The 18931-nt window shown below is 56.8% G+C and overlaps 1 protein-coding gene across 2 annotated transcripts in view; it reads left to right on the top strand.

Moving 5' to 3' along the window:
• Nucleotides 1–17696, top strand: part of LOC116955680 (arf-GAP with Rho-GAP domain, ANK repeat and PH domain-containing protein 1-like) — a 49285-nt gene extending 31589 nt beyond the window's left edge. For both annotated transcript variants that reach the window (XM_032976924.2, XM_076053430.1), the window contains exons 10-20: nucleotides 741–888; nucleotides 1534–1614; nucleotides 2779–2850; nucleotides 6714–6831; nucleotides 7692–7820; nucleotides 8649–8797; nucleotides 10348–10430; nucleotides 11070–11105; nucleotides 13195–13258; nucleotides 14055–14225; nucleotides 15935–17696. In XM_032976924.2, coding sequence (XP_032832815.2) covers nucleotides 741–888; nucleotides 1534–1614; nucleotides 2779–2850; nucleotides 6714–6831; nucleotides 7692–7820; nucleotides 8649–8797; nucleotides 10348–10430; nucleotides 11070–11105; nucleotides 13195–13258; nucleotides 14055–14225; nucleotides 15935–15943 — 1060 coding nt within the window. In that variant the 3' untranslated portion in view covers nucleotides 15944–17696. The remainder of the gene's footprint in view (nucleotides 1–740; nucleotides 889–1533; nucleotides 1615–2778; nucleotides 2851–6713; nucleotides 6832–7691; nucleotides 7821–8648; nucleotides 8798–10347; nucleotides 10431–11069; nucleotides 11106–13194; nucleotides 13259–14054; nucleotides 14226–15934) is intronic.
• The last annotated feature ends 1235 nt before the right edge of the window (nucleotides 17697–18931 follow it).

Genomic DNA, 18931 nt, shown 5'->3' with positions numbered 1-18931 from the left:
TGACGGCATTTTAGCCGCCCGGCGCTCCGCTCGTTGTTGTGAGCGTCGCTCCTCCGCCCTCCGTTGTTGCTGGAGGGCGACTGCCTCCAACTGCCCAGTAGCAGCAGCAGCGTCCTGCACAAACCTCCTCAATCTTGACAGCGCTCATTGACAAGTCCACTCAGCTCCACATCCTCCCGTATCGCATCACTCCACCTCTCCTCCAGCCCGCACCTCGCCCATATAAGCGCCCTCTATCTGGCCAAACAGAAGCTGCCCGGGCATGCTGTGGCTGGGCATGCTAACGGGACTGTGTCTCACACACACTCACTCACACGCACCCACTCAGTCACCCACTCAGTCACCCACTCAGTCACCCATTGACGCACCCACTCGCTCGTGCGGTGGCCGAGAATGCGTGCCACGTGACTCATGCAGCCAGCCCGCCGGAGCAGCTCACCGTTGGGATTGTGTCCAGACCTTTGAATAATTTGTGCGTGGGTATCCGTGCGTGGGTGTCTGCGTGTGTGTCTGTGCGTGTGTGTCTGTGTGTGCGTGTGTGTATTTGTGTGTGCGTGTGTGTATTTGTGTGTGCGTGTGTCTGCGCATGCGTGTGTGTCTATGGGTGCGTGTGTGTGTCTATGGGTGCGTGTGTGTGTCTATGGGTGCGTGTGTGTGTCTATGGGTGCGTGTGTGTCTATGGGTGCGTGTGTGTGTCTATGGGTGCGTGTGTGCGTGCGTGTCTGCGCGCGTGTGTGCAGCGTGCAGTCGTACGCCGCCCTGAACCACATGACGTCACACAACCTGGCCATCGTGTTCACTCCGTCGCTCTTCCACACGGAGGGGAAGAGCGGAGCTGAGGGGCTCGTCCTGGAGCACCTCATCGCTCACTACCCCTCGCTGTTCCACGTGGGTCCCTCACCCCCACGCTCACCCCCACGCTCACCTCCTCGCTCACCCCCACGCTCACCCCCACGCTCACCCCCACGCTCACCCCCTCGCTCACCTCCTCGCTCGCCTCCTCGCTCACCCCAACGCTCGCCCCCACGCTCACCCCCACGCTCACCTCCTCGCTCACCTCCTCGCTCACCCCCACGCTCACCCCCACGCTCACCCCCACGCTCACCCCCACGCTCACCTCCTCACTCACCCCCACGCTCACCCCCACGCTCACCCCCACGCTCACCCCCACGCTCACCTCCTCGCTCACCTCCTCGCTCACCCCCACGCTCACCCCCACGCTCACCCCCACGCTCACCCCCACGCTCACCTCCTCGCTCGTCAGCGGTCGGCGCCGCGCTGCGAACCCGGCTACCCGAGTTCGATTCCCGCTCACGGCCACCGGCACCGGCGACGATTATCCGAACCGGTCCTGGACCTCCCCTAGGTCGACTCGGCCTCAAACGAGTACCCGGCGCGGTGCGGTAAAAACAGCGCTGCTGGGGGGAGACAAAGGCGGCCCCGGAGGGCCGTGGTCCCGGCCACACCGCTCCTCGCTAGCGGCACTTGCTCCCGAAGGCTACCAGGGGGACCTTTGTCTTTGTGAGGGTGCAGGTGAGTGAAGAGCAGCTGAGGGCCAGGCAGCAGGAGACCGACCTCATCGTGCAGATGAGCGGCTCAAGTTGCCTCAGCAAGGTACCTCCTCACCACCTCCTCCTCACCACCTCCTCCTCACCTCCGCCTCACCTCCTCCTCACCTCCTCCTCACCTCCTCCTCCTCACCTCCTCCTCCTCCTCCACCTCCTCACCTCCTCACCTCCTCACCTCCTCCACCTCCTCCTCCTCCACCTCCTCCTCACCTCCTCCTCCTCACCTCCTCCACCTCCTCACCTCCTCACCTCCTCACCTCCTCCACCTCCTCCTCCTCCACCTCCTCCTCCTCCTCCTCACCTCCTCCTCCTCACCTCCACCTCACCTCACCTCCTCCTCACCTCCTCCTCCTCACCTCCTCCTCCACCTCCTCACCTCCTCCTCACCTCCTCCCCCTCCTCACCTCCTCCACCTCACCTCCTCCTCACCTCCTCCTCCTCACCTCCTCACCTCCTCACTTCCTCCTCACCGCCTCCTCCTCACCTCCTCCTCCACCTCCTCCTCCTCCACCTCACCTCCTCCTCACCTCCTCCTCACCTCCTCCTCCTCCTCACCTGGGGTCACCGTCACTTCGCCAGTGGTGTCGAACGGCTCGTGTGGGAGACGCACCCTGGACGATAGCTGATGATGATTATTCTGCTGCTGATGATGATGATAGTGATGATGGGGATGATGATTATTCTGCTGCTGATGATGATGATAGTGATGATGATGATGGGGATGATGATTATTCTGCTGCTGCTGATGATGATAGTGATGATGATGATGGGGATGATGATTATTCTGCTGCTGCTGATGATGATAGTGATGATGATGATGGGGATGATGATTATTCTGCTGCTGCTGATGATGATAGTGATGATGATGATGGGGATGATGATTATTCTGCTGCTGATGATGATGATAGTGATGATGATGGGGATGATGATTATTCTGCTGCTGATGATGAAAGTGATGACGATGATGGGGGGGATGATGATTCTTCTGCTGCTGATGATGATAGTGATGATGGGGATGATGATTATTCTGCTGCTGATGATGATAGTGATGATGATGGGGATGATGATTATCCTGCTGCTGCTGCTGCTGATGATGATAGTGATGATGATTGGGATGATGATTATTCTGCTGATGATGATGATAGTGATGCTGCTGCTAATGATGATGCTGCTGCTGATGATGATGATGCTGATGATGGTGTGCTTACAGGAGCGAGCTGGAGACATGATAATGGAGGTTTACCTCCTGCACAAAGACAGCGACAGCTGCCTGAGTCTCCAGGTGAACCCTGACACACACAGCACGCAGCACACCACACTGACACACACAGCACACCACACTGACACACACAGCACACCACACTGACACACACAGCACACCACACTGACACACACAGCACTCCACACTGACACACACAGCACACCACACTGACACACACAGCACACCACACTGACACACACAGCACTCCACACTGACACACACACACCACACTGACACACACCACACTGACACACACAGCACACCACACTGACACACACCACACTGACACACACAGCACACCACACTGACACACACAGCACACCACACTGACACACACAGCACACCACACTGACACACACACCACACTACACACACACACCACACTGACACACACAGCACACCACACTGACACACACAGCACACCACACTGACACACACAGCACACCGCACTGACACACACAGCACACTGACACACACAGCACACCACACTGACACACACAGCACACCACACTGATACACACAGCACACCACACTGACACAGCACACCACACTGACACACACCATACTGACACACACCATACTGACACACAGCACACCACACTGACACACACAGCACACCACACTGACACACACAGCACACCACACTGACACACACAGCACACCACACTGACACACAGCACACCACACTGACACACACAGCACACCACACTGACACACACAGCACACCACACTGACACACACAGCACTGACACACACAGCACACCACACTGACACACACAGCACTCCACACTGACACACACACACCACACTGACACACACCACACTGACACACACAGCACACCACACTGACACACACCACACTGACACACACAGCACACCACACTGACACACACCACACTGATACACACAGCACACCACACTGACACACACAGCACACCAAACTGACACACACAGCACACCACACTGACACACAGCACACCACACTGATACACACAGCACACCACACTGATACACACAGCACTCCACACTGACACAGCACACCACACTGACACACACAGCACACCACACTGACACACACAGCACACCACACTGATACACACAGCACACCACACTGATACACACAGCACACCACACTGACACAGCACACCACACTGACACACACCACACTGACACACACCATACTGACACACAGCACACCACACTGACACACACAGCACACCACACTGACACACACAGCACACCACACTGACACACACAGCACACCACACTGACACACACAGCACACCACACTGACACACAGCACACCACACTGACACACAGCACACCACACTGATACACACAGCACACCACACTGACACACACAGCACACCACACTGACACACAGCACACCGCACTGACACACACAGCACACCACACTGACACACACAGCACACCACACTGACACACAGCACACTGACACACACAGCACACCGCACTGACACACACAGCACACCACACTGACACACACAGCACTGACACACACCACACTGACACACACAGCACACCACACTGACACACACCACACTGACACACACAGCACACCACACTGACACACACAGCACACCACACTGACACACACAGCACTGACACACAGCACACTGACACACACCACACTGACACACAGCACACTGACACACACAGCACACCACACTACACACAGCACACCACACTGACACACACAGCACACCACACTGACACACACAGCACACCACACTGACACACACAGCACTCCACACTGACACACACAGCACACCACACTGACACACACAGCACTCCACACTGACACACACACACCACACTGACACACACCACACTGACACACACAGCACACCACACTGACACACACCACACTGACACACACAGCACACCACACTGACACACACAGCACACCACACTGACACACACAGCACACCACACTGACACACACACCACACTACACACACACACCACACTGACACACACAGCACACCACACTGACACACACAGCACACCACACTGACACACACAGCACACCGCACTGACACACACAGCACACTGACACACACAGCACACCACACTGACACACACAGCACACCACACTGATACACACAGCACACCACACTGACACAGCACACCACACTGACACACACCATACTGACACACACCATACTGACACACAGCACACCACACTGACACACACAGCACACCACACTGACACACACAGCACACCACACTGACACACACAGCACACCACACTGACACACAGCACACCACACTGACACACACAGCACACCACACTGACACACACAGCACACCACACTGACACACACAGCACTGACACACACAGCACACCACACTGACACACACAGCACTCCACACTGACACACACACACCACACTGACACACACCACACTGACACACACAGCACACCACACTGACACACACCACACTGACACACACAGCACACCACACTGACACACACCACACTGACACACACAGCACACCACACTGACACACACAGCACACCACACTGACACACACAGCACACCACACTGACACACAGCACACCACACTGATACACACAGCACACCACACTGATACACACAGCACTCCACACTGACACAGCACACCACACTGACACACACAGCACACCACACTGACACACACAGCACACCACACTGATACACACAGCACACCACACTGATACACACAGCACACCACACTGACACAGCACACCACACTGACACACACCACACTGACACACACCATACTGACACACAGCACACCACACTGACACACACAGCACACCACACTGACACACACAGCACACCACACTGACACACACAGCACACCACACTGACACACACAGCACACCACACTGACACACAGCACACCACACTGATACACACAGCACACCACACTGACACACACAGCACACCACACTGACACACAGCACACCGCACTGACACACACAGCACACCACACTGACACACACAGCACACCACACTGACACACAGCACACTGACACACACAGCACACCGCACTGACACACACAGCACACCACACTGACACACACAGCACTGACACACACCACACTGACACACACAGCACACCACACTGACACACACCACACTGACACACACAGCACACCACACTGACACACACAGCACACCACACTGACACACACAGCACTGACACACAGCACACTGACACACACCACACTGACACACAGCACACTGACACACACAGCACACCACACTACACACAGCACACCACACTGACACACACAGCACACCACACTGACACACACAGCACACCACACTGACACACACAGCACACCACACTGACACACACAGCACACCACACTGACACACACAGCACACCACACTGACACACACCACACTGACACACAGCACACCACACTGACACACACCACACTGACACACACAGCACACAGCACTGATACACACAGCACACCACACTGACACACAGCACACTGACACACACAGCACACCGCACTGACACACACATGGAGAGCTATGAGATGTGAACTACCTCGCCTGGTCTACAGGAGGTCGTGGGTTCCATCCCGACCCTGACGATGCCTCCTGCTGCTGTATATTTGTAGTTTGCGTGTCTCTCTCTCTCTCCCTGCGGTCGCGTTGAGAATCGACGTCGCCACGCGTGTCGTGGAGCATTTTGTCTGCCGCTGCGAACTTCCACGCCTCGTTTTGCCGGGCCGTCACTGGCGGTGGCCGCGGTCGGACAAAAGAGCGACGGAGCGGTGGCCGGGCCCTCGCCCGGTAACAGGAAAGATAGTTTTAGCTCGGTGCACGTAACGCCGCGGCCGTGCCGCCGCTGCGCAGGTGTCGGCGGCGATGACGTCGCAGGAGCTGGCCGAGGAGGTGCTGGAGATGAGGCCTGGAGCGGAGCCGGGGGGAGCTCCCTGGGCCACCTTCGAGGTGATCGCAGGGGGCGAGCTAGGTGAGTCGGGGGGGGGGGGGGGGGGCTCTCGCGCTCGACCCCGCGCTCGACCCCGCGCTCGACCCCGCGCTCGACCCCACGCTCGACCCCACGCTCGACCCCACGCTTGCTCCAAAAGACCAAGCTCCCCCGTGTAGCCTCGGGCAGGCTGTAGGGGCGAGTGCTGCTAGCGGGCGAGGCCTGTGAAGGCCGGCACGTGCGCACGAGACGGTGGGAGGGAGGGGTGGCGATGTTTACTACACATCGCATCGGGTACCCATTTGAGGCTGAGTCGACCTAGGGGAGGCCCAAGACCGGTTCAGATAATCGAACCTGGGTCGTCAGGTTCGTAGCGCAGTGCGCGAACCGCTACACTACCGCACATAGAGACACACAGACAGACACACAGACACACAGACACACACACAGACACACACACACATAGACAGACACACACACATAGACAGACACACACACACAGACACACACACAGACACACACACAGACAAGGCTGCTGTTTTGATTTAAAGCTTTCGTGACTGCAGTAATTCATATTCTTAGTTTTTTCGGTAAAGTCACGTTGAAGAGAAACAACAAAATAACAAAATATATGTAAAATCATCATCAGGTGATGATGACCGTTTGAGTTATGGTCGAAACGTCGTGAGAATATGGTCGAAACGTCGTGAGAATTTTTTATTGTTTTATATATATTTTGTTATTTTGTTGTTTCTCTTCAACGTGACTTTACCGAAAAAACTAAGAATAAGGCTGCTGTTGTGGTCATCCTCCAGCATGCTGTGTGTGTGCGCGAGCGAGCTGAGCCACTTTCCACAGCATCCCTTGCGAGCTGCCTGGGTACCCTTTGCCTGTGCCTGCAGAGCGGGCCCTGCACTACCGCCAGCGCGTGCTGGACACGGTGCTGCAGTGGCGCCTCCACGCCGACTTCCAGACGCACTACCTCATCGTCCGGCCTCACCCCGCCGCCACCGCCATGCAGCACTACCTGGGTACCGCTCACCCGCCCGCTCACCCACTCACCTGTCCCACTCACTCACCCACCCCACTCACTCACCCACCCACCCACCTGCTCACCCGCTCCCCCACTCCCCCACTCACTCACTCACCCGCCCCACTCACCCGCTCCCTCACCCACCCCACTCACTCGCTCACTCACCCACCCGCTCACCCACTCACCCGCCCGCTCACTCGCCCACTCACCTACTCACCCACTCACCCGTCCACTCACTCACCCGCCCCACTCACTCACGCACTCACTCACCCGCCCACTCATTCGCCCACTCACTCACTCGCTCGCTCACTTGCCCACTCACTCACTCACTCGCTCACTCGCCCACTCACTCCCCCACTCACTCACTCACCCGCCCACTCACCCGCTCCCTCACCCACCTGCTCACCCGCTCACCCACCCACCTGCTCACCCGCTCACCCACTCACTCGGTCACCCGCCCGCTCACTCACTCACTCGCCCACTCACCCGGCCCACTCACTCACCCACCCCACTCACTCACCCGCCCGCTCACCCGCTCACCCGCCCGCTCACCCGCTCCCTCATCTAATCACCCGTCCCACTCACTCACCCACCCCACTCACTCACTCACTCACCCGCCCGATCACCCGCCCACTCACCCGCCCGCTCACTCACCAGCTCGCTCACCCGCTCGCTCACCCGCCCGCTCACTTATCCTTTCACCCACCCTTTCACTCACTCACCTCACTGTCACTGCCATGCAGTGCTCCCTGGGTACCGCTCACCCGTCCGCTCGCTCACCCGGTGCGTGTGTGCGGTGCGCGTGGCGGTGGTTGTGGTGGTGCAGAGCAGAGCGGTGCGGTGCTGCGCTGGGAGGGCCCGGTGCGCCTGCGGGAGGAGGCCACGCGGCTCGGGGAGCTGCTGCCGGTGTCGCGGTTCCACGAGAAGTTCCTGGTGGTCAGCGCCGGCGTCGCCACCGTTTACCGCGACGCGCGGGTACGCTCACCGCTCACCGCCACGCTCACCGCCACGCTCACCGCTCACCGCTCACCGCTCACCGCCACACTCACCGCCACGCTCACCGCCACACTCACCGCCACGCTCACCGCCACACTCACCGCCACGCTCACCGCCACACTCACCGCCACGCTCACCGCTCACCGCCACGCTCACCCCCTCACCGCTCACCGCTCACCGCCACGCTCACTGCCACGCTCACTGCCACGCTCACCGCCACGCTCACCGCTCACCGCCACGCTCACCGCCACGCTCACCGCCACGCTCACCACCACGATACCACCTCAAGTGGGTAGCCTCACTATGAGTTGTGGTGGTTATTGTGGTTGTTGGTATAGTGGTTATTGTGGTTGTTGTGGTTGTTATGGTGGTTATTGTGGTTGTTGTGGTTGTTGGTATAGTGGTTATAGTGGTTGTTGTGGTGGTTATTGTGGTTGTTGGCAAAGTGGTTATTGTGGTTGTTGTGGTTGTTATGGTGGTTATTGTGGTTGTTGTAGTTGTTGGTATAGTGGTTATAGTGGTTGTTGTGGTTGTTGGCAAAGTGGTTATTGTGGTTGTTGTGGTTGTTGTGGTTGTTGGTATTGTGGTTATTGTGGTTGTTGTGGTTGTTGGTATAGTGGTTTATTGTGGTTGTTGTGGTTGTTGGTGTAGTGGTTGTTGTGGTTGTTGTGGTTGTTGGTATAGTGGTTATTGTGGTTGTTGTGGTTGTTGTGGTTGTTGGTATAGTGGTTGTTGTGGTTGTTGTGGTTGTTGTGGTTGTTGGTATAGTGGTTGTTGTGGTTGTTGTGGTTGTTGTGGTTGTTGGTATAGTGGTTATTGTGGTTATTGTGGTTGTTGTGGTTGTTGGTATAGTGGTTGTTGTGTGTTGTGTGGTTGTTGTGGTTGTTGGTATAGTGGTTGTTGTGGTTGTTGTGGTTGTTGTGGTTGTTAGTATAGTGGTTATTGTGGTTGTTGTGGTTGTTGTGGTTGTTGGTATAGTGGTTATTGTGGTTGTTGTGGTTGTTGTGGTTGTTGGTATAGTGGTTGTTGTGGTTGTTATGGTGGTTATTGTGGTTGTTGTGGTTGTTGGTATAGTGGTTGTTGTGGTTGTTATAGTGGTTATTGTGGTTGTTGTGGTTGTTGTGGTTGTTGGTATAGTGGTTATTGTGGTTGTTGTGGTTGTTGTGGTTGTTGGTATAGTGGTTGTTGTGGTTGTTGTGGTTGTTATTGTGGTTGTTGTAGTTGTTGGTATAGTGGTTATTGTGGTTATTCTGGTGTTGGTTGTTGGTATAGTGGTTATTGTGGTTGTTGTGGTTGTTGTTGTTGTTGTTGTGGTTGTTGTGGTTGTTGTGGTTGTTGGTATAGTGGTTGTTGTGGTTGTTGTGGTTGTTGTTGTTGTGGTTGTTGTGGTTGTTTGTGTGGTTGTTGTGGTTGTTGTGGTTGTTGTTGTTGTTGTTGTTGTTGTGGTTGTGTTGTGGTTGTTGTTGTGGTTGTTGTTGTGGTTGTGGTTGTTGTGGTTATTGTGGTTGTTGTGGTTGTGGTTTGTGCAGGCAAGCCGGGCTGACAGGGAGTGGGCGGTGTCCTCTCTCACCGTCTACCGCGGAGTTCGTAAGAAGCTGAGACCCCCCACTGAGTGAGCCCCCCCTCGCCCCCACCCCCCTTACCCCCCCACCCCCCTTACCCCCCCACCCCCCTTACCCCCCCACCCTCCCACCCCCCTCACCCCCCCACCCCCCTCACCCCCCCACCCCCCTTACCCCCCCACCCCCCTTACCCCCCCCCGCCCCCCTTACCCCCCCACACCCCCTTACCCCCCCACCCCCCTTACCCCCCCACCCCCCTTACCCCCCCCTTACCCCCCCACCCCCCTTACCCCCACCCCTCCAGAACAAGGGGTGAACCCCGCCCACTAATCGGGTAGCCCCACCCACTGCTCGGCTAGCTCCCGCCCACTTCTCAGGCAGCCCCGCCCGCTACCCAGGTAGCCCCGGCCAACTACTCGGGTAGCCCCGCCTCACTACTCGGGTAACCACGACCACTACTCTAGTAGCCCCGCCCACTACTCGACTAGCCCCGCCCACTAATCGGGTTACCACGCCTACTACTCGGGTAGCCCCCGCCCACTTCTCAGGCAGCCCGGCCTGCTACCCAGGTAGGCCCAGCCCCAATATTCGGGTAGCCCCGCCCATTACTCGGGTAGCCCCGCCCACGAATTGGTGAGCGAATTAGTTCCTGGGTGAGCGGGTGAGTGACCTCTCCATGTGTCTGACAGGTTTGGTGTGACCGTGTTCCATGGGCGCCAGCAGTGGTGAGTGACCCACACTTTCTCACCACACTCCTCACCACACTCCTCACCACACTTCTCACCACACTTCTCACCACACTCACCACACTCGCTGAGCTGGTGCGAGTTCGTGGGTGGCTGAGTGGGTGAGTGGGCGACTGAGTGAGTGGGTGTGAGAGTGAGTGCTTGAATGTGTGAGAGTGAGTGAGTGACTGAGTGAGTGTGTGACTGAGTGAGTGTGAGAGTGAGTGAGTTAGTGGGTGACTGAGTGAGTGATTGTGAGAGTGAGTGAGTTAGTGGGTGACTGAGAGAGTGAGTGCTTGAATGTGTCAGTGTGAGAGAGTGAGTTAGTGGGTGGCTGAGTGAGTGAGTGACTGAGTGAGTGAGTGGCTGAGTGAGTGAGTGGGTGTGAGAGTGAGTGCTTGAATGTGTCAGTGAGAGAGTGTGAATTAGTGGGTGGGTGGGTGGGTGAGTGGGTGTGAGAGTGAGTGGGTGACTGAATGAGTGGGTGTGAGAGTGAGTGAGTGACTGAGTGAGTGTGAGAGTGAGTGGGTGACTGAGTAAGTGAGTGTGAGAGTGAGTGGGTGACTGAGTGAGTGGGTGTGAGTGACTGAGTGAGTGTGAGAGTGAATGGGTGACTGAGTGAGTGAGTGGGTGTGAGAGTGAGTGACTGAGTGAGTGTGAGAGTGAGTGGGTGACTGAGTGAGTGGGTGTGAGAGTGAGTGACTGAGTGAGTGTGAGAGTGAGGGGTGACTGAGTGAGTGTGAGAGTGAGTGCTTGAATGTGTCAGTGTGAGAGAGAGTGAGTGAGTGGGTGAGTGAATGTATGAGAGTGAGTGTGAGAGTGTGTGAGTGGGTGAGTGAATGTATGAGAGTGAGTGTGAGAGTGAGTGAGTGGGTGAGTGAATGTATGAGAGTGAGTGTGAGAGTGTGTGAGTGGGTAAGTGAATGTATGAGAGTGGGTGTGAGAGTGAGTGGGTGAGTGAATGTATGAGAGTGAGTGTGAGAGTGAGTGAGTGGGTGAGTGAATGTATGAGAGTGAGTGTGAGAGTGAGTGGGTGAGTGAATGTATGAGAGTGGGTGTGAGAGTGAGTGAGTGGGTGAGTGAATGTATGAGAGTGGGTGTGAGAGTGAGTGAGTGAGTGGGTGAGTCAATGTATGAGAGTGGGTGTGAGAGTGAGTGAGTGGGTGAGTGAATGTATGAGAGTGAGAGAGTGGGTGAGTGAGTGGGTGAGTGAATGTATGAGAGTGAGAGTGAGTGTGAGAGTGAGTGAGTGGGTGAGTGAATGTATGAGAGTGGGTGTGAGAGTGTGTGAGTGGGTGAGTGAATGTATGAGAGTGGGTGTGAGAGTGAGTGAGAGGGTGAGTGAATGTATGAGAGTGAGTGTGAGAGTGAGTGGGTGAGTGAATGTATGAGAGTGGGTGTGAGAGTGAGTGAGTGGGTGAGTGAATGTATGAGAGTGAGAGTGAGTGGGTGAGTGAATGTATGAGAGTGGGTGTGAGAGTGAGTGGGTGAGTGAATGTATGAGAGTGAGAGAGTGGGTGAGTGAATGTATGAGAGTGAGTGTGAGAGTGAGTGAGTGGGTGAGTGAATGTATGAGAGTGAGTGTGAGAGTGAATGTATGAGAGTGAGTGTGAGAGTGAGTGAGTGGGTGAGTGAATGTATGAGAGTGGGTGTGAGAGTGAGTGAGTGAGTGGGTGAGTGAATGTATGAGAGTGGGTGTGAGAGTGAGTGAGTGGGTGAGTGAATGTATGAGCGTGGGTGTGAGAGTGAGTGAGTGGGTGAGTGAATGTATGAGAGTAGGCACGTGAAGGCGTGTCTATGAGTCACTTGGCACAGTGGGGAGCACAAGCAGTGGGTCTGCCGGTCACCTCAGCCAGACAACCTACAGCGCATGCTGGATCTGTCCCGTGACCTCCTCCTGCACCTAGCCTGGCACAGCAGTCAACCCACGGCACCTGGCTCCATCCCGTGACCTCCTCCTGCCAGCAGCGAGGCTTCCACGCATTCTGTGGTCGACCTCAACGCGCACCTAGCCTGGCACGAGTGCCGTGGTGACATCACCGCCGACTTGGTGGCGAATGATGGCTGTTGTTGTTGTTGTCCTGCCCAGGTATCTGTGCTTTGACAATGAGGCGGACTTCCTCCACTGGCACGCGAGCATCTTGTACACGCAGGTGAGCCGCCCCCGCCTCGCTACCCAGGCGACTTCCGTGGGGGTCAGCGCGGGGGTCACCGCGGGGGTCACCGCGCGGTTCACCGTGGGGTTCACCACGGGGGTCACCGCGGGAGTCACCGTGGGGGTCACCCCGGGGTCACCGCGGGGGTCACCGTGGGGTCACCGTGGGGTCACCGTGGGGTCACCGTGGGGGTCACCGTGGGGTCACCGTGGGGTCACTGCGGGGGTCACCGTGGGGTCACCGTGGGGTCACCGTGGGGTCACCGTGGGGTCACTGCGGGGGTCACCGTGGGGTCACCGCTGGGGTCACTGCGGGGGTCACCGTGGGGGTCACCGCGGGGGGTCACTGCGGGGGTCACCGTGGGGATCACCGTGGGGTCACCGTGGGGTCACCGCTGGGGTCACCGCTGGGGTCACCGTGGGGTCACGGCTGGGGTCACCGCGTGCCGTGCGTGTCTGCACGTTGCGTCGCGTAGCCTCACGGCAAACCGGGACCCGCATCTGACGTTTTCACCGGCACCGAATCGTATTTACGCTGGACGAATCTGATGAGCTATGAAGCTCTTTACCACAGACGTCCAGCCCTGGTCCCCCCCCCCCCCGATAAGAATCTATTATTATTTATTTCTCTTTCGCCAACGCGAGCCTGGCGCTGCCAACAAGACGCCAAACATCCTAACCTTCCGCCTCCGTGCCACCCCACTCCGCCCACTCCCCCACTCCCCCCCCACTCTCCCCCCACTCCCCCCCCACTCTCCCCCCCACTCTCCCCCCCACTCTCCCCCCCACTCTAGCACGACGGGGACCTGTGGGGGGCGGCGCGGGCAGCAGGGGGAGCGGCGGGGCGGGGGGCCGCCGTGCGCCGCGTGGGCAAGCGCTCGCTCGTGTCTCTCCGCGGGGAGCAGAGCGAGATCCGGCGCAGCCTGGCGGCAATCAGCGCCGCCGCCGCCGCCATCGCCAGCCCGGTGAGGAGCACCGCTCGCTCGCCCGCTCGCTCGCTCGCTCACTCGCTCACTCACTCACTCACTAGCATGCTCGCTCACTCGCTCGCAAGTTCGCTCCTGGCTTGCTCACTCGCTCACTCACTCGCTCACTCACTCACTCACTAGCATGCTCACTCACTCGCTCACTCGCTCACTCCTCGCTCGCTAACATGCTCATTCACTCGCTCACTCCTCGCTCGCTAACATGCTCACTGACTCGCTCACTCACTCGCTCGCTAACATGCTCACTCACTCGCTCATTCACTCGCTCACTCGCTCACAAGTTCGCTCCTGGCTCGCTCACTCGCTCGATCACACGTTCACTCACTCGCTCGTTCACCTGCTCGCTCACTCACTGGCTCACTTGCTCATATGTTAATTCACTCACTCCTCACTCGCTCACTAACATGCTCACTAACTCACTCCTCACTCACTCGCTCACTAACATGCTCACTCACTCACTCCTCACTCACTCGCTCACTAACATGCTCACTCACTCACTCCTCACTCACTCGCTCACTAACATGCTCACTCCTCACTCACTTGCTCACTAACATGCTCACTCACTCACTCCTCACTCACTCGCTCACTAACATGCTCACTCACTCACTCCTCACTCACTCGCTCACTAACATGCTCACTCACTCACTCCTCACTCGCTCGCTCACTAACATGCTCACTCACTCACTCCTCACTCGCTCGCTCACTAACATGCTCACTCACTCACTCCTCACTCACTCGCTCACTAACATGCTCACTCACTCACTCCTCACTCACTCGCTCACTAACATGCTCACTCCTCACTCACTCGCTCACTAACATGCTCACTCACTCACTCACTCGCTCACTAACATGCTCACTCACTCACTCCTCACTCGCTCGCTCACTAACATGCTCACTCACTCACTCCTCACTCGCTCGCTCACTAACATGCTCACTCACTCACTCGCTCGCTCACTAACATGCTCACTCACTCACTCCTCACTCACTCGCTCACTAACATGCTCACTCACTCACTCCTCACTCGCTCGCTCACTAACATGCTCACTCACTCACTCCTCACTCGCTCGCTAACATGCTCACTCACTCACTCCTCACTCACTCGCTCACTAACATGCTCACTCACTCACTCCTCACTCGCTCGCTCACTAACATGCTCACTCACTCACTCCTCACTCGCTTGCTCACTAACATGCTCACTCACTCCTCACTCACTCGCTCACTAACATGCTCACTCACTCACTCCTCACTCACTCGCTCACTAACATGCTCACTCACTCACTCCTCACTCACTCGCTCACTAACATGCTCACTCACTCACTCCTCACTCGCTCACTAACATGCTCACTCACTCACTTCTCACTCGCTTGCTCACTAACATGCTCACTCACTCACTCCTCACTCACTCGCTCACTAACATGCTCACTCACTCACTCCTCACTCACTGACTCACTAACATGCTCACTCACTCACTCCTCACTCGCTTGCTCACTAACATGCTCACTCACTTCTCGTTCGCTAGCATGCTCGCTCGCACGTTCACTTGCTCACTCCTCTCCCGCTCACTCCTCTCCCGCTCACTCCTCTCCCGCTCACTCCCTCGCTCGCTCGCTCATTTACTCGCACCTCACCCCCCTCCTCCTAACCTCCTCCTCACCTGCTTCCACACCCCCTTCCTGCCGTTCCACCAGGAGGCGTGAAGACCACGATGCAGATCCCTGGACTCACTCCCTTTCGCCCTGGATCTCATTCGCTCAACCTGCGTCTCATCCAACTCCTGGACATTTTAAAATCGCCAAGTGAACCTCAGAAAATAAAACAAAAACCTCAAAACGGGGCTAACGGCCCCGTTTGTGCAGAGCTGCCCCGATTTTCCTGGGGCTTGTTTTGGTAAAAAAAAAACTAAAACCATTTTATATTTTAACCAGCTAAGGCCCCAACTGAGCGATACAGCTCGTTTTCAGAAGGGCCATCACAAACGATGGCTGAACGAAGTAACGCATCGTGTGGATACGTATAAACAGCAGCCAAAGACTCTTAGATGCGTGACGTCGATTCTCAATGTGGAGGGGGAAACCGGAGGAACCGGAGCAAAATCCATGCGACCACGGAGAGACAAACTCCAAATACACAGCAGCAGCAGCAGCAGGCATCAGGGTCGGGATCAAACCCACGCCCTCCTGCATACCAGGCGAGGTAGTTAACATCTAACCACGGAGACAGAGAGACACACAAACTCCAAATATACAGCAGGTGTCAGGGTCGGGATCGTACCCACGCCCTCCTGCATACCAAGCGAGGTAGTTAACATCTCACTACAGGGCGAGAGAGACACGCAAACTCCAAATATACAACAGGCATCAGGGTCGTGATCGCACCCACGACCTCCTGTATACTAGGCGAGGTAGTCAACATCTCACCATGGAGAGACACGCAAACTCCAAATATACAGCAGGCGTCAGGGTCGGGATTGAACCCACGACCTCCTGTATACCAGGCGAGGTAGTTAACATCTCACCACAGGGCGAGAGAGACACGCAAACTCCAAATATACAGCAGGCGTCAGGGTCGGGATTGAAACCCACGACCTCCTGTATACTAGGCGAGGTAGTCAACATCTCCTAGCCACCGTGCGGGCTCACGGTCACAGACCGGTGGTGCGCACTCTCACTTAGGTCAACTTCGGGCGCGGGGTTAAAAACACATTTTTTTGTAAGTATATTTTTAAACTTTTTTTTTGTTGCACAGCCGCCGGAAGTTTCGTTGTCACGTGGGACGACGGCGTTGGGGGGGATACGTCCGGCGGTTCGGGAAAAAATAAATATTCTTGGCGACAAGACGCGTCCGTAAAGGAGAGATGGAGCAGCAATTCGGAGCCGAGAGTGTGATGATGGGGGGAGGGGGGGGGGGTCCAAGACTGGGCATTTGTGAAAGAGCTTTATAGCTCATCGGATTTCTCCAGCGTGAAAAACACGTCCTCGGATTCTGATGAGGACGCTAGCCGGGCCCGTCCCAGGAATGGTGCCGCCCGTGGCGAAACGGAGACACCGCCACCTCCCGCTCTCACGGACGGGCGGCGGCGGGGCTGCTGCTCCCACAAAGGCAAAGATCCCCCGTGTAGCCTTCAACAGACTGTCGGGAGGCGGGGCGGCGTTGGGGGGAGATCCACTCGTGCGGGCGCGCCGGGTGACGGGGGCGCGACCACGCGGAGGGAGAGAGAGAGATGTTTACATTTGCGTTCAAACCTTTGCGGCACCGCGGAGTCGAGAGGGGTGGGGGGGTGAGAGGCGTGCGGTCTCCCCGCTTCCCCCGGCACACGGCACTCCACTTAACTCCGGGGCCCGGTGCTGCGGTGATTTGCAAGAGGTCGGGGAAAACGGTCGGTCGCTTTTTTTGTGCAGCCGCCTTTTGAAAATAAAACACCCAGGTGGAATTCTGACCCCCCCCCTCCCACCGTGCGTGGTGCAGCGTTTGTTTGGGACCGTTGTGGAGAGAGTTGGGGAGGAGTTCCCGCACGCTGGGCCAGCGAGCCCATGACCGGCTCGGCTTTGGCGGCGGGAGGTGTCACGCCGAGCGAGGCGGCATCTTTTCATCGGCTGCGTAACGCTCTTTGGAAGCTGCCCGGCCGGCGGGCTGTCGCTCCACACGAAGCTGCGGCTCTTCTCGGCCACAGTTGACTTCCCTTTTTTATGCTTACAAAACGTGGGGGGACCCCTTTTAAAAGGAGCATCTGCGCCGGTTAGAAACATTTAGCCTGGCCTGCCTACAATCCATCCTGGGCTTAACCAGGCTGGATTGTGAGCTCACAATCCTTGAAAGATCTGGGACAAAGTCCCATCGGTGAGCTCCTCCGGCAAGCAAGGCTGCGATGGCTGGGCCATGTAGCCTGCATGCCCAGCCACCGCATGCCTAAACAGCTTTTGTTCGGCCAGATCGAGGGGGCTAAATGGGCGCAGCACGGGCTAGAGAAGAGATGGAGTGATGTGGTACAGGAGGACGTGGAGTTGAGTGGACTTGCCGATGACTGGTACCAGCAGTGTCAAGATCGGCCTCTATGGAGGAGGCTCGTGAAGGACGCTACTGGGCAGTTGGAGGCAGTCGCCCTCCAACAAGGACGGAGGGCGGAGGAGCGACGCTCAACAACGAGCGGAGCGCCGGGTGGCTAAAGCACAGCAGGTTGGCACAGTAGGGGGCACATGTGGTGCATCAGCCAGTCATCTCAGTCAACCGACCCGTGGCACCTGGGTCTGCCCCGTGACCTCCTGCCAGCGAGCGTTCGACACTTCACGTGGCCTCAAGATGCACATAGCCTGGCACAAGCGTCGTGGTGACGTCACTGCCACTCAGTGGTGAATGGCGGCTGTTGTGTATACAGCCGACATGTCAAACCAGCTACTGGGATAATCCCGCACTGCCTGGGTGGCAAGGGGGGGGGGGCATCGGGGCAAACAAAATAACAAGAGGAGCCATTTTCGTGATTTTGAATATCGGTACCAGAAATTGAAATAAAAACCCAACTCAATATTTAATGAGCCGCCGATGCAATGCGATTAAGTCACGATTCAGAGTCCCTTAAAAGGGCGGCACGTAGCTCCCGAGCCACACGTTCGCAGACCCCTCTGCCCGAGCTAGAAGAGGTGATCATCACATTGTAAATGTCTTTCAAAACCAAACGTGAACGCAACGAT

This window comes from Petromyzon marinus, chromosome 61, assembly GCF_048934315.1.
Source record: "Petromyzon marinus isolate PM22_M1 ecotype Great Lakes invasive population chromosome 61, UKy_Petmar_22M1.pri1.0, whole genome shotgun sequence".
In the NCBI taxonomy this organism is placed as follows: Eukaryota; Metazoa; Chordata; class Hyperoartia; order Petromyzontiformes; family Petromyzontidae; genus Petromyzon; species Petromyzon marinus.
The sequence above is the reverse complement of the archived record's forward strand: the minus strand, read 5'-3'. Positions and strand labels throughout refer to the sequence as shown.